The sequence below is a fragment of the Pseudophryne corroboree genome, assembly GCF_028390025.1.
Source record: "Pseudophryne corroboree isolate aPseCor3 chromosome 3 unlocalized genomic scaffold, aPseCor3.hap2 SUPER_3_unloc_8, whole genome shotgun sequence".
NCBI lineage: Eukaryota > Metazoa > Chordata > Amphibia > Anura > Myobatrachidae > Pseudophryne > Pseudophryne corroboree.
In genome coordinates, this window is record NW_026967574.1 from 1,281,764 (window position 1) to 1,297,870 (window position 16,107).

At 45.6% G+C, this 16,107-nt stretch overlaps 1 protein-coding gene across 1 annotated transcript in view; it reads right to left on the reverse strand.

Moving 5' to 3' along the window:
* Positions 1 to 15,816, reverse strand: part of LOC134984777 (zinc finger protein OZF-like) — a gene marked incomplete at its 3' end in the record, with an annotated part of 118,485 nt that extends 102,669 nt beyond the window's left edge. Inside the window, exons 1-2 of the mRNA XM_063950271.1 lie at positions 15,624 to 15,816; positions 12,740 to 13,473 (exon numbers count right to left, since the gene is read on the reverse strand). Coding sequence (XP_063806341.1) covers positions 12,740 to 13,473; positions 15,624 to 15,816 — 927 coding nt within the window. The remainder of the gene's footprint in view (positions 1 to 12,739; positions 13,474 to 15,623) is intronic.
* Positions 15,817 to 16,107: the final 291 nt, after the last annotated feature.

Below are 16,107 nucleotides of genomic sequence, written 5' to 3' on the forward strand. Positions count from 1 at the left end.
GAAAGACCCATCAGTCCAAACCCCAGATCCCTAATGGTCAATAATATGTTACACTTGTAGGTAGGAAGGGCATTTTGCCAGAGATTGTAGGAGTAGTAGGACACATAGTCAATATAGATCCACTAGACAGAAAACACAAGCCACATTATTAAACACATAGACGGGACCAAGGGACATATAGTAAGGAATCATAAGCCATATAGAAAACACAGATTCGGTTAATGGGAAGAACAGAATAAATGCAACTTACTAATGTTACATTTCACTGTTCTAGATGTTACGATTCCTGTACTCCAGACTGGAGAAGATCTTATGGCAGAGATCTGAGTACAGGAATGAAATACAGGTTGTGGGAGCTGGAAAGCCTAGTAACCCCTGGCACCCTAACTCCGTTGTCTCGCCCGTGTTATCAGAAATCCCCTGCGAGACTATGGTTGCTTGAGCCCATGGCAGCCGCGTTCGAAGGGCGGATTATGTCTGCCCAACCCCGATGCCCCCGCAGGTCTTAATGGGAGACAAGGGGAAGTCCGAGACAGGGTGATAACAAGGGGCCCTCTGACTAAGCAACCAAGCCAGGGGTTACAAGCTAACTTAACTAAATCAAAAAGTATGTGCGGACTAGCCGCCAGGGAAAAGGACAACCAAAGATCCACTGATCCGACACTCCTATCCGGCACCGCTGGACACCAGAGTGGATCTTGTGGAAGCGGAATCCTCCGCAAAGCTCCAGAACACAATATAAACAAAATAATAAATAATAGCGGACAAGCCGCAACACACGGCTGCGCCGCGACTCACGAACACCACCAGATGTTAAAGGTGCTCGATCAGACTCCAGGAACAGATGGTAACTTCCGAGTACAGGATCACTGAGAACAGGAACAAACGAACAGACCGGGACTGGGAACTCTCTCTGCAGCAGAATCAGGCAAACAGGAAGCTATCACCGGCGTCTGTGAGGAGTCCTGGGAGTGCTTTTAACAGAGAGTCCTAATTAAACAATCCAGAGCAGCTGGCCCACTGCATGATTCCAACTGACAAAATGCAATCAGCAGCCAGGTGAGGCTGAACACATGGAACAAGCTGCAATACACAGACTAACCAGCGGCAGCAGACAAGAGCATACTAAAACAGAGCAACAGGAAATCCTGGCATGCAAGACAACTAATAAACATGAAATACCTAACAAAAATGCAAAACAGGAATGAGCCACAGCCGTGGCTCATAACATTACCCCCCCCTTGAGGAGGGGTCAAAAGACCCCAATATTCAGACTATCCAGAACAAGGGATACAAAAAAAAAAAAAAAAACCTGACACACTGGTCTAACAGACAAGAAAACAAAAAACAAGCTGTAGCAACAACTTGTAACAGTGCCCTCCCCTTGATGGTGGCCACTGGACACAAGACAAAGGAAAAAAAAAAAATCTCTTTTTTTTTTTTTTATCAAGGCAAGAGTCAAAAATTATTTCTTTTTCTTCTTCTTCTTTTTACAAAGCTCTTTAGGTCTGACCAAGGTAATTCCCCAAACATTGTCTGAACTGATGGTACCACCCAGCAAGGCTGCGTTCAAATCAGAGACAGGTCTCTTACCCTTGGGAGCTGAACTTTCTGGTAAAGTACTATTATTAGAAGAAGAAGTCAGAAAAGCACATCCTGCAGTCAAAGCAACGGGCTGGGACTCTTGTGCCGAGTTTACAGTATTTGGTGGACTCTCAGCAGACAAGACGGGTGACTTAGAGGAACCTGAACCAATTTCTTTGGAACCGTATCTTTTAACAATTGCATCACAGAATGCTTGGGGATCCTGAAGAATGGGATCTTCAGCTTTCATTAGGCTGGTTGCCCACTCAGAAGGCTCTCCTCTAAAAGAATAAATCAGATAGAGCCCAAGGTTTTCTGAAGTGATGCCCAGAAATGGTCTAGACAACATAATAGTGTAATAGTGTTTGAAAAGCGCCATAAATTGGGCGAAGTCCCCATCAAAGGTTATGGATGTTGAAATATCAGAGTCAGGATCTGTTTCCTTTTCATCTGACTGACTGGAGTGCTTTGCTAGGACCTGGTCACTATTGACCTTACTCGAGGCTGAGACTCTCTGAACCCCACCCGGGGCTGAGACTTTCTGAACCCCACCCGGGGCAGTGACTTTCTGAACCCCACACGGGGCAGTGACTTTCTGAACCCCACACGGGGCAGTGACTTTCTGAACCCCAACCGGGGCAGTGACTTTCTGAACCCCACCCGGGGCAGTGACTTTCTGAACCCCACCCGGGGCAGTGACTTTCTGAACCCCACCCGGGGCAGTGGCCTCCGGGAACCCCGCTGGGGCAGTGGCCTCCGGGAACCCCGCTGGGGCAATGGCCTCCGGGAACCCCGCTGGGGCAATGGCCTCCGGGAACCCCGCTGGGGCAGTGGCCTCCGGGAACCCCGCTGGGGTCAGCACCTCGGATTCTTTTACTGGGACCGGGCCGTTGGCCTCCCTGACTGGGATCGGGCCACCGGCCTCCCTCTCTGAGTCGATAATTATCGAAAGTTCTTCCGTGACTATGACTTCCGGGACTTTTGCTGAAGCAATAACGTTCAGATCCTCCACTAATGCTATGCTTCTTAAGTTCTTTCCTGGGGAAGCGACTTCTAGACCCTTCTTTGGGGCTGCGTCTCTCGAGACCCCACTTGGGGATATTACTTCAAAGATCCCTTCTGGGGTTTTGCTTCTCGAGTTCCCTTCAAGAACTATGGTTTTAGATACCCTTTCTGGGGTTGCGCTCCTCAAGTCCCTACCTGGGGTAACAGCTTCTGAGACCCCTTCTGGTATGGAAACCTGAGCTACAATATTTGATTTCCCTCTATAAGCTTGGGTATCGGGTACCGCTCCAGCACTCTGGGCATCGGGTACCGCTCCAGCACTCTGGGCATCGGGTACCGCTCCAGCACTCTGGGCATCGGGTACCGCTCCAGCACTCTGGGCATCGGGTACCACTCCAGGACCCTGGGCTACGGGCACCACTCCAGGACCCTGGGCTACGGGCACCACTCCAGGACCCTGGGCTACGGGCACCACTCCAGGACCCTGGGCTACGGGCACCACTCCAGGACCCTGGGCTACGGGCACCACTCCAGGACCCTGGGCTACGGGCACCACTCCAGGACCCTGCAACTCCGCTTCCACAGGAACCTCAAGAGAGGAGAGAAACATTCTCTTTTGATTCCTGAATCTATAATGGGGCTCCCTTGCCCAAGGACCCCAATTATAGGACAGAGAGCTTTTTTGTGTGGGTTGTGTGACAAGTACCTCTGCCACAGTAGAGACAGGAGTAGGTCTTGTATCATGACTCAACTTGGACAGAGGGCAAGACTCGTCACCACACTTTGGCTTGCGCAACTCACAGGTCTGCAGATAATGGCCTAAACCCCCACAATATAGGCATAAGTTTAAGTTTCTGCGACGCAGACGCTCCTCTTCTGAGAGCCTGGGCCGCAGAAAACTTTTAAACTTTTTCTCTTCAATTAAACCAGAGGATTCTCTTGTCACCATACTGTGAACAAGAGTCTCTTTAGAGATAGATGTACTCTCAACGACTTCTGGCAAAATAAGCAAGATTTTAGTCAGAAGGTTTTGCAGTTGCTTTAGGGATTGCTGAAAAGCTTCTAATCGCTCTGGTCTCAAAGCACTGAATACAGAGTTCAGGGCTGCGAGAGATGCCTGCAGGGCTTGCATAGTAGACATAGGAGGATTTAAAACTAGACAAGACAAGACAAGGCAAGACAAGGCTAAATTTTGCTAAACAAATCAAGACTTTTTTTTTTGTATTTTTTTTTTTTTTTTTAAACACCGGACTGGATTCTAAACACCGGACTGGATTCTAAACTCCGGACTGGATTCTAAACACCGGACTGGATTCTAAACACCGGACTGGATTCTAAACACCGGACTGGATTCTAAACACCGGACTGGATTCTAAACACCGGACTGGAGTCTGCACACTGAATTCTATACAGGACTGGATTCTAAACTAGACACTGGACTGGGCCAAAAAAGAAAAAAAAAGTTTTATTTCTTTTTTTGTGGTATGGCCGGTGATAATGTTACGATTCCTGTACTCCAGACTGGAGAAGATCTTATGGCAGAGATCTGAGTACAGGAATGAAATACAGGTTGTGGGAGCTGGAAAGCCTAGTAACCCCTGGCACCCTAACTCCGTTGTCTCGCCCGTGTTATCAGAAATCCCCTGCGAGACTATGGTTGCTTGAGCCCATGGCAGCCGCGTTCGAAGGGCGGATTATGTCTGCCCAACCCCGATGCCCCCGCAGGTCTTAATGGGAGACAAGGGGAAGTCCGAGACAGGGTGATAACAAGGGGCCCTCTGACTAAGCAACCAAGCCAGGGGTTACAAGCTAACTTAACTAAATCAAAAAGTATGTGCGGACTAGCCGCCAGGGAAAAGGACAACCAAAGATCCACTGATCCGACACTCCTATCCGGCACCGCTGGACACCAGAGTGGATCTTGTGGAAGCGGAATCCTCCGCAAAGCTCCAGAACACAATATAAACAAAATAATAAATAATAGCGGACAAGCCGCAACACACGGCTGCGCCGCGACTCACGAACACCACCAGATGTTAAAGGTGCTCGATCAGACTCCAGGAACAGATGGTAACTTCCGAGTACAGGATCACTGAGAACAGGAACAAACGAACAGACCGGGACTGGGAACTCTCTCTGCAGCAGAATCAGGCAAACAGGAAGCTATCACCGGCGTCTGTGAGGAGTCCTGGGAGTGCTTTTAACAGAGAGTCCTAATTAAACAATCCAGAGCAGCTGGCCCACTGCATGATTCCAACTGACAAAATGCAATCAGCAGCCAGGTGAGGCTGAACACATGGAACAAGCTGCAATACACAGACTAACCAGCGGCAGCAGACAAGAGCATACTAAAACAGAGCAACAGGAAATCCTGGCATGCAAGACAACTAATAAACATGAAATACCTAACAAAAATGCAAAACAGGAATGAGCCACAGCCGTGGCTCATAACACTAGATGCATGTCCATCACAGGTAGAGGAAATTAACTCACAGATACCGGGTTCCCTATGAACTTAGGATGGACAGGACACTGGATTGATGGCTGGGATAGTCCCAGTAGAGATAAGACACACAGATTTTTTTAAGGGGAGTAGACCAAGTAGAGAATCACTTCCCTGTAGTGCCCAATCCAGTTGTCAAATTTTTATAAAATCTTCACCTCTACAAACTCATCTATCACCAACCTCTATTCTGTTTCTCTACAGTTTTCCTCTTCATCTTTTGCGTTCACACTGGGTGGTACAATACATGGACCCAAGTACAGTTCAAACTCCACATGCCTAGGTCCTTCAGAGTTCTGCCCAAACCCAGTATATCGCAACAGCACGATGACACCAGTATTACTGCAGTGTGCCTTGTCATGCACAAAGGGTGGAGAATGGGAATACTGGTGAAGGGAAATTTTGTATAGACACTGATATGTCTGTTGGTGAATGGCAAACCTGACATTTTCTTTTTCATTTTCTTCTTCCTTCTCTCCTCTAGAGATGTTTTTTTTTTTGAGTTATGCTCATGGTATTCCACATTGCAAACACACGATAGTTAAATTAAGATACAAAAATTTGTGTCCCCTGCAGGAACAGGCAGTCTGGAGGACAAAGGGGTATGGCCAGGAGTCCTCAGGACTGTGGGCAGGTGGACACGGTAAGCCAGTAGCCCCCTGAGCATACCTTCCAAGTCTAGCTGAGGTGGCACACGGTCTGACTCATCTAGGCAAAGAGGGTAGGTGCAGGCTGATGAGAGCCTACTGGTGTGCGCCAGGATTCTATTCTTATGCAGGTAAGAGAGCAATGGCCTGCTTTGCTTGCTTGAGGAAGAATATTGGTAAAGCAGTACCAACAGAGCCATCCCATATCCCTCCTGCAGACAGATCTTTTCAGGAAATACAAATTGACTTCGTACAGTTAACACCCTTTAGGAATTATTGTTATGTATTGGTGTGCACTGATGTTTTCTCAAACTGGGTAGAGGCATTTCCTGCCACCACGGATGCTGCTGTGTTTACCGCCAAGAAAAATTGTGCAGAAATTTGTGTGTAGATAATGGTACCCCTAGAAGTAGGAGCAAAGCTTGAAATTGTACTATTGTGATCATAGATACTGCCACTAGTATTATGTAGCTTCGGAACCACTCCCAGATCTTCACTTAACGAAACACCCTCTTTGAAATTTGTTTTTGTTTTGATTTAGGTATTTGTGTCTTTTTGGTTGTTTTTGGAAGACAACCTCATGTCATGATTGATCCGCACAATGATCAGAAATACACCAATGAGGTGACAGTACAGTACTTTATCGAGATGAGCCAGCATTTGAGAACTTGACAAAAGAACTTGAAACTGTTGATTGCTGGTATGCCAAATGCTAACTCTCTTGATTATGAACCATGAGACTGTGTGATTGTCCTTACGCTCAGGTTGCCTAATAGACAGGTGGGAAGGACCATACCAAGATTTGTTGACAGCACTAAAGGTCGCCGAAAGAAAGACTTGGGTCCACTCATCCCACTGCAAGAAGGTTGCTGATCCGGAGAGAACTCGTGACAAAGTAGTTTATTGCTCACATTCATCGAGTTTGTGTGTTCGAAGTGAACTGTGTGTTCCAAGTGAACTGTGTGTTCAAAGAGCAAGGTGGAGAGCAAAGTGAACTGTGTGTTCCAAGTGAACTGTGTGTCCAAAGAGCAAGATAAAGAGAACCTCGTATCACCAGAGACTCTGTTCCGTGAAGACTGAGAGGCGGCACTGTTGAACACTACCTGAGTGTACTAAAGGACTGCAGAAAGACCAGTCATTGTAATTGATTTGTTATGAACAAGAGTTGTTTTGTTCTATTTCTCTTTTCTCTCTTTCCCGCTGACAAACATTTTCTTTCAGGATATTCTATTTTTGCAAAGGTTTTTTTATGAGGAGTCGAGTGTGGGACTGGAACTGGTTCTGTAGGAAGGAGTGATTTCCTTATACGATCCTAGGATTAGCCGATCAGTTTGTTAAAGTCAGAGAAAAATCAAAGGTCTAGTAGTTATGGAGTTCAGAGGTAATCAGGAACAGTCAGACAATGGCTATTCACACATTGCAGATAAAGAGCTCATTAATATATGTGGAAGAAAGGTTTATGAGTGGCTCTCCCTGAACTCCGAAGGTTTATGTTATTTAGGAAGGACACTACTTATAACCCTTGTTCAATCATTAAACAGACCTAGCATACGTTCCAGAAATGGAAACAATGTTCAGAAAATGATAGAAATATGCAGATCATGAAAATTTTATGTCACTGTCACGATTTGTTTGTGCCTTCTTCACCTACCCAACAGAACCTCAATCGAATCCAAACATCAGTGTACAAAGATGTAGGTACATGTATGTGTGAAATGTTCGTCGCTAATCAGACATTATAGGCCAAAGCACTGTCCCAGCATACTCTATAGGTTGAATTTTGTCCCACACCCAACCAGTGGTCTTGTGACCGCCGAGTGCATATAGAGGATGTCTCGTCCTCCTCCCTGTCTTCCCCAAATATAGTCAAGCATCTGATTTGCGAAATGCATACATACTTGTGTCTAGGTCACCGATTATTGTATGAAATATTTTTTCTTATGTTAATAATTGATGGCAGTTATTGTTTACTGCCAAAGGGTGGACTGTCGAAGTCAAAAAAATATTACATAAAGAGAACATACAAACTACACACCATTAAGTCGCTATACTTGCAAATATGCGCAGCGAGCACAGCAATGTATGGTAACACACGCATTTACACGGACATGCCACAGAGATGGATTCGACACTTATTTCATACAGTACATAATTATAATAATATCAAGTGCCAGACATCATGATGATTTAGAATTGTATATGATGGAGTGGTGTCATGTATGTGTATTATTTGAACGAAACCAGATACACCTGTCATATTTACTATTAAAACAACCAGCTTAATGTGTAGATTAATTTGATACTTGTTATTAAGTTGTAGGACATTGCAGCCGATAATTATGATTGAATGTATAAAAGCTAAAATCACTTTTATTAGAACAATAGATATTCCAAACAGGAAATGTAGGCCAGCCCTTTGGATGTCTTCAAGGCTGAATCTGATTACCATATACAAAGGGACTGGTGACTCATCATGAGTCCCCTCCCCCAGAAACTAGATGAGACATAAGTTGACCACACAGGAGGTCAGTTTACTTACTTTTTGGTCTCAGAGGATGATGGAGGAGTTGCTGGCAGTTCAGTTCTTGTATTTATTTACAGAGAGAGGGAGACATACGCTGCATTGGAGGGAATGGTAATTGTATCGCTGGCATGTAACTGAAACTGCATGTAATGGCATGTAACAAACTGTATGTAATGGCATATAACTGTATGTAATTGTATGTTCTAACTGCTTACTGTGTGAGTGTAACCATGTAACTATAGGTATACTGTACTTTGTAATATATATTGAATCCATATCCTTTTTGATAACAAATACATACATCAATGAGCTTGGAACTCAGATAATGTGTGGGTGTATTGTTTTCTCTTATGGGATGCAGTGTTTTGCGATGTTTAGCGCACATTCATTGGATATTGCAATAAGAGGGGCAGGCGTTTACAATATATATTACAGCGGGCATTTCAAATATTTGTGAGAAATCAATTTGGCATTCTTAGGGGTTACCAGAAAAGGCCACTTAGGTTGTATGCAGTAGTAACACTCTGCAGGGAGCACTTAGATTGTAAGCAGTAGTAACGCTCTGCAGGGAGTACTTAGGTTGTATGCATTAGTAACGCTCTGCAGGGGGCACTTAGGTTGTATGCATTAGTAACGCCCTGCAGGGAGCACTTAGGTTGTATGCAGTAGTAACGCTCTGCAGGGCGCAGCTGTAAAACATTTTTTTTCTGAGATCACAATCCAGTTGTGAAAGGATCTCATAAATTTGATAAATAAAACCTGTGCTTAAATTCCTTTTATATTTCACTTGCTTATATCAATTATTGCTTTACACATATACCCATACATAGGTAGTGCTGGTATATACATTATTTTATATCTTTCACTCATTTTTTGTCTTTCCAGGCTGACAATCAATTGCCTTATGTCATGCCTATTGAAAAATCTATCTTACATAAAAATAATAAGTTATGGTTTAATTTATTCATGAAACATAAAGACAAAAAGTGTGTGCCACACATTAAGGCTTCTTTAGCTATAAGCCCACTAGTGTTTTTCCTAAACCTCTTAACCAGTCTTTGCAATTTGCTTAATGGCACACCTCCAACCAGATTAGCTAATCTTTGGTATTAACACTTTCGGATTATTCCCTCTATCGGTTGGTTCATACATAGGCCCTCGTTCCGAGTTGCTCGCTCGCAAGCTGCTTTAGCAGCATTGCACATGCTAAGCCGCCGCCCTCTGGGAGTGTATCTTAGCATAGCAAAATTGCAAACGAAAGATTCGCAAAATTGCGAGTAGAAATTTCTTAGCAGTTTCTGAGTAGCTCGACACTTATTCTGCCATTGCGATCAGTTCAGTCAGTTTCGTTCCTTGTTTGACATCACAAACACACCCCGCGTTCGCCCAGACACTCCCTCGTTTCTCCAGCCACTCCCGCGTTTTTCCCAGAAACGGTAGCGTTTTTACACACACACCCATAAAACGGCCAGTTTCCGCCCAGAAACACCCACTTCCTGTCAATCACACTCCGATCACCAGAACGAAGAAAAAACCTTGTAATGCCGTGAGTAAAATTCCTAACTGCATAGCAAATTTACTTGGCGCAGTCGCACTGCGGACATTGCGCATGCGCATTAGCGACTAATCGCTCCGTTGCGAAAAAAAAATAACGAGCGAACAACTCGGAATGACCACCATAGAAGGATCATAAAACAATTATCATTTGGGCCTGTGCATAATCCCTCAGACTTAACGTCTTCCCTGTAAATACTTCATTCGCTTTGCCAGGATTCAAGAGTGGTCAATCAGATCACTACATTTTGGCCACCATGCTCGATTCTAGGTTTAAAGCCTACGTTGTATCTCTCTTTCCGGACACAAGTCTGCAGAGGTGGAAAGACCTGCTGGTGAGAAAATTGTCAGCTCAAGCGGAACATGACCCGTCAACAGTTCCTCCTTCATTTTCTCCAGCAACTGGGGCTGCGAGGAAAAGGATAACATTTCCGAGCCCACCCGCTGGACACAAAAGTAACAATACAAGTGACACATTAACAAGAAATTGTTTCTGTCACTATAGCGACAATTATCTGGAAATAAGATAATACACAGACACATAAAAAGACTCAACGGAAATCTTTTGTTTTTAAACGACTTTATTTCATATCTTTAATACACAGATTTTCTCTATATTTTAAACTTAAAAAATACTTTACTCTGCACAACATGGATAAAATATCCTTTAAATCACAGAAACTATTCAAGTTACATTATAGTATTGCAGGCAAGTAAAACAGATGCATATCAGGAGAGCCAAAACCCTATGGGGGTCATTCAGACCCAGCCGCAATAGCGGTCCACAGCAGTTTACTGGTGGTAACAAAATGCACATGCGCAGCGGCCGCGCAGACACACACATTGTGGTCGCATCCCTGAGGGGTGAATGCGGGCGGGCCGGGACTATTTTCCGGGGGCTGCATGATGTCACATCTGTGTTCATCTCTGATTAACCCCCTATAAGCTTCCAGAGTGCACCTCATATCTCATCTTTTCCAAGTTACTACAAATGATATAAGATCGGTAGCAGCACTACTTTCAGGATTATTACACAGAACACACATAAAGGCTGACACAGCAAATAACAGTAACACATACAAGGGATCAATTAGAAATAAGGAAACATAATCATCATTAGGTCTAATTATCAACTGGTTCTGTGCAGGACCCATACACCTCTTTATTGCCTCCAGCATTCCCTGGTACTGCACTGTAACCATCCGCCCCATCTCCCCCCAATACTGCCACCCACACTGTCTCCCCCCACTACTGCCACCCGCCCGGTCTCCTCCCACTACTGACACCACCCTGTCTCCTCCCAGTACTGCCATCCACCCTGTATCCCCCCACTACTGCCACCGCCCTGTCTCCCTCTACTATTGCCACCGCCCTCTCTCCCCCCACTACTGCCATCCGCCCTGTCTCCCCCTACTACTGCCACTCGCCTCGTCTCCCTCTACTACTGCCACTGCCATCTCCCCCACTACTGCCACTGCCCCATCTCGCTCCACAAATGCCACCCACCCAGTCTCCCCCCACTACTGCCACCCTCCCTGTCTCCCCCCACTACTGCCACCCACCCTGTTCCCCCTCTGACACCTTAGCACTGCTTGGGGACAATATTACCCAAAGACAGTGCCTCTGGCAGCCCCCGCTACAGCACTAGTGCCACCACCCTGTCTTACCTCTGACATCTCAGAACTTCTTGGGGATTCTTGGTACTGCTGGTAACAGTCCATCTACAGGTAGAAGTAAGCAAGCTGGGCAGTAAAGAGGCAGAAGCTGCTTCTGGTACCATGGACCGTGCTCATGTAGGGCTGGGAGAGTCAGTAAGATTATGAAAGAGTCACCATCTTCCAGGCAGCCGGTGAAGGGAGCAGAGAATAGGTGTTATGTGGCAGGAACGGGCTGGTTAGGTAACAGTCTGGCTGCTGCATTCTGTACAAGCTACAAGCGGTGCAATTCTTTTGCTGGGAGACCCAGGTAGAGGACATTGCAGTAGTCTATGTGTGATGATACAAGTACATGTATGACTGTAGGTAGATCTTCTGAGAGAATTAAGTGCTGGAGTCTGGCTATGTTCCTCAGATGAGGATCTGATTGTGGCAGATACCTGATGTCTAAGTGTCACTCCACCATCCAGGACACCAAGATTCCGCACATGATCAGCATTATGTAACTCTGAACCCCCAAGCGTAAGGCTGGTTGGTTTGCAAAGCTAAGCTGTAGCCCTGCCCTTTGTTGGTGAGCTTCTACCATAAAGACCTGTTTCACCAGGACTGAGTCACAGCCAACTGGCATCACCCACACCTGGAGCTCAGCTAGACAACCATTTAGGATTGGTACTGGGTTCTCAGTACCTGGAGCAACAGACAGGTCATCTGCATAGCAGTGGTTGATGAGGGGTGGTCTTCTGTATGCCGGCGGTCGGGCTCCCGGCGCTCAGTATACCGGCGCCGGGAGCCCGACCGCCGGCATACCGACACTTATTTTCCCTCGTGGGGGTCCACGACCCCCATAGAGGGAGAATAAAATAGTGTGGCGCGCGTAGCGCGCCACCGTGCCCGTAGCGTGGCGAGCGCAGCGAGCCCGCAAGGGGCTCATTTGCGCTCGCCACACTGTCGGTCAGCCGGCGGTCGGGCTCCCGGCGCCGGTATGCTGGGCGCCGGGAGCCCGACCGCCGGCCAGCCGTAGTGAACCCGTTGATGAGGGCATGACATCTGATTATTTCACCCAGTGGTAACATGTATACTGCAAAAAGCATAGAAGATAGGATAAGAACCATGAAGAACAACGCATGGCAATGATGAGTATACGCCATCAGATTAAAATGGTTCCTCACCTGAGTGATGTCTATTGTCAGCAACAAAAGCTGATTTATTTCTCAGGGTATAGAAATGGCCTCTCACCTGTGTGACTTCTGTGATGTCTAACAAGAACTGATTTGTGTGCAAAACATTTCCCACACTCAGAGCAAGAAAATGGCTTCTCACCTGTGTGACTTCTGTAATGTATAACAAGATGTGATTTGTGTGCAAAACATTTCCCACACTCAGTACATGGAAATTGCTTCTCACCTGTGTGACTTATGTTATGTCTAACAAGAGCTGATTTGTGTGCAAAACATTTCCCACACTCAGAACATGGAAATGGCTTCTCAGATGTGTGACTTCTCTGATGTATAACAAGATGTGTTTTTTGTGTAAAACATTTTCCACACTCAGAACATGGAAATGGCTTCTCACCTGTGTGACTTCTCTGATGTATAACAAGATGTGATTTGTGTGCAAAACATTTCCTACACTCAGAACATGGAAATGCCTGCTCACCTGTGCGACTTCGCTGATGTGTAACAAGTTGTGATTTTTGTGTAAAACATTTCCCACACTCAGAACATGGAAAAGGCTTCTCACCTGTGTGACTTCTGTAGTGTATAACAAGATATGATTTGTGTGCAAAACATTTCCCACACTCAGAACATGGAAATGGCTTCTCACCTATGTGAGTTCGCTGATGTGTAATAAGATCTGATTTCTGTGTAAAAAATTTCCCACACTCAGAACATATCAGTGGCCATTCACTTGCCTTACCTGTGTGTGGGTTAATAGGCTTTGTGTTCTGTGTAAAACATTTGGCATTTACAGAACACTGAAACACTGTATCTACTGTCAGAGCTGTAACAGATGCACCAATATCAGAGTGATCAGGAGAACATTTCCCAGGATCAAGAGGATCAGCTGATAGAGCTGGATGTATAATTGGGGTAATGGGGTTATCTCCTGGAGAATCCTGTCTACGGTCATTATCTTTTATGTCACAATCCGGGGATAACATTAGATGTCCTTCTGAGATATTCCTGCTCGTGTGTCCATCTGCTGGAAATAAAATACATTATGGAAATGTGACTTTTCTGAAACAATATTAATCTTGTAAACAATAGAAGACAACTCTCTGGGACACTTAATTGTAAGTGTGTGTGTATAATAAAACATAACTTTTAATGAAGGGTTTATAATATTGTGTCTCAGACTATCATTGTGTCCACCCTCCTGAGAACACTCACAATAACAAATGTAATATTATATTAAGACTTAGATATATCTCTCTCTTCTACTGGTAACCATGAAGTATAAATGGAGATGTAGTCACTCGCCAAGTCCTATGTCAGCACCAATGTAAAACAATGGATGGGGAATATATTGTATGAACTGGAGATTCTAGATGAATAATAACATCAGTCATATGAGCTGATGGATCAGAGAAATGTCTCCTAATGTTACTCCTGGAAGCATTGGTAAGGTAGCATTCCTTTATGTGTGTGCTCATACGCTGGTAAGCCTGTACAAGTGTTACTCACCCTTATATAAGGAATATTGCTACAGCAGAGTAGGTGTGGAACAAGGTATTTTACATACAATACACCATATGATACCCTGTAATCATCAACATCTGCTAGGTTATAATCTACTTTCTCTTACATCCTAGGGGATGCTGGGGTCCATTTAGTACCATGGGGTATAGATGGGTCCTTTGAAACCACTGGCACTTTAAGAGTTTAATAGTGTGGGCTGGCTCCTCCCTCTATGCCCCTCCTACCAGACTTAGTTTAGAAAATGTGCCCAGAGGAGCTGGTCACAGCTAGGGGAGCTCCAAGGACTTTTCTTAGTTTTTTTAATTTGATAGAGTTTGTGAAGTTTTTACGTTACATACAGGATTCTGCAGGTTTCATAGTGGAGGCCATGAAGGACATTGGCCTGCTACTTCCATGGCTGTCTCGGCACGCAGAGGACTCTGGCTACGCCAATGGACTGCGGATGCAGAATCCAAGAAAATTGTGGAGAACCTGCCATTCACAGGTCAGGCACTATTTGGGGACGCATTGGATGCGTGGATTTCAACGGCGATTGCGGGTAAGTCGACATTTCTTCCCTCCGCAGCAGCCCCAGCTAGGAAATCTTATCCTACACCTACACTGTAGTCCTTTTGGACCGCAAAATTTAAAAAATCAAAACCCTCTCCCACCTTCTTTAGAGGAGGTTGGGGAAGATCATAAAAACCTCACCAACAGGTTCCCAGGAACAGAAACCAGGTTCTGCTTCCTCCAAATATTCAGCATGACTGTGTACCTCTCAGCCTGGAGATCAGGCAGGTGGGAGCTCGACTAAAAGATTTCAGTCACGTCTGGGCGTCATCATGCCTAGACCCCTGGGTGACGGATATTGTTACCCAGGGGTACAGACTGGAGTTCAGGAACTCCCACCTCACAGATTCTTCAACTCAGGCTTACCAGCTCGCTGACAGAAAGTGCTATCCTACAGGAAGCCATTCAAATGTCATTGTTCTAGTTCCACCTCACCCAAAAACCAAGGGTTATTACTCAAACCTGTTTGTGGCACCAAAAGCAGACGGTTCGGTAAGGCCCATATTGAACCTGAAGTAATTGAACCACTACTTGAGGGTTTTCCATTTCAAGATGGAATCTCTGAGAGCGGTGATCTCAGGTCTGGAGGAGGGGGAATTCCAAGTATCCCTGGATATCAAGGATGCGTACCTTCACATTCTGATCTGGCCACCTCACCAGGCCTACCTACGGTTTGCTCTACAGGACTGTCACTATCAGTTCCAGACGTTGCCATTTGGCTTCTCCACAGCACCGAGGGTGTTCACCAACGTCATGGCGGAGATGATGCTCCTCCTACGCAAACAGGGAGTGAACATAATTCCATAACTGGATGATCTGCTGATAGAGGCATCTTCCAAGGAGCTGTTGCAGAGTAATGCGCTCTCAACTCAACTACTCTGGGACCATGGGTGGATCCTGTACCTTCCAAAGTCACATTTGGAACGGACAAGGAGACTGCCCTTCTTGGGGATGAAATTCGACACGGAAGTGCAGAGGGTGTTTCTACCAGTGGAGAAAGCGTTGGTGATCCTATTAATGGTCCGGGATGTCTTGAAACCTCCCCAGATATCAGTTTATCAGTGCATTCGCCTTCTGGGGAAGATGGTATCCTCATACGAGGCTCTACAATACAGAAGATTCCATGTACGGTTTTTCCAGCTGGATCTCCTGGACAAGTGGTCGGGATCGCATCTTAACATGCACCAGCAGATATTCCTATCACCAAAGGCCCAAACTTCACTACTCTGGTAGCTGCAAACTTCTCACCTGCTCGAGGGCCGCAGGTTCGGGATTCAGAATTGGATTCTTCTAACCACGGATGCAAGCCTCAAAGGTTGGGGAGTAGTCACCCAGGGGCAAAACTTCCACGGAAAGTGGTCAAGCCAGGAATCGGTCCTTCCAATAA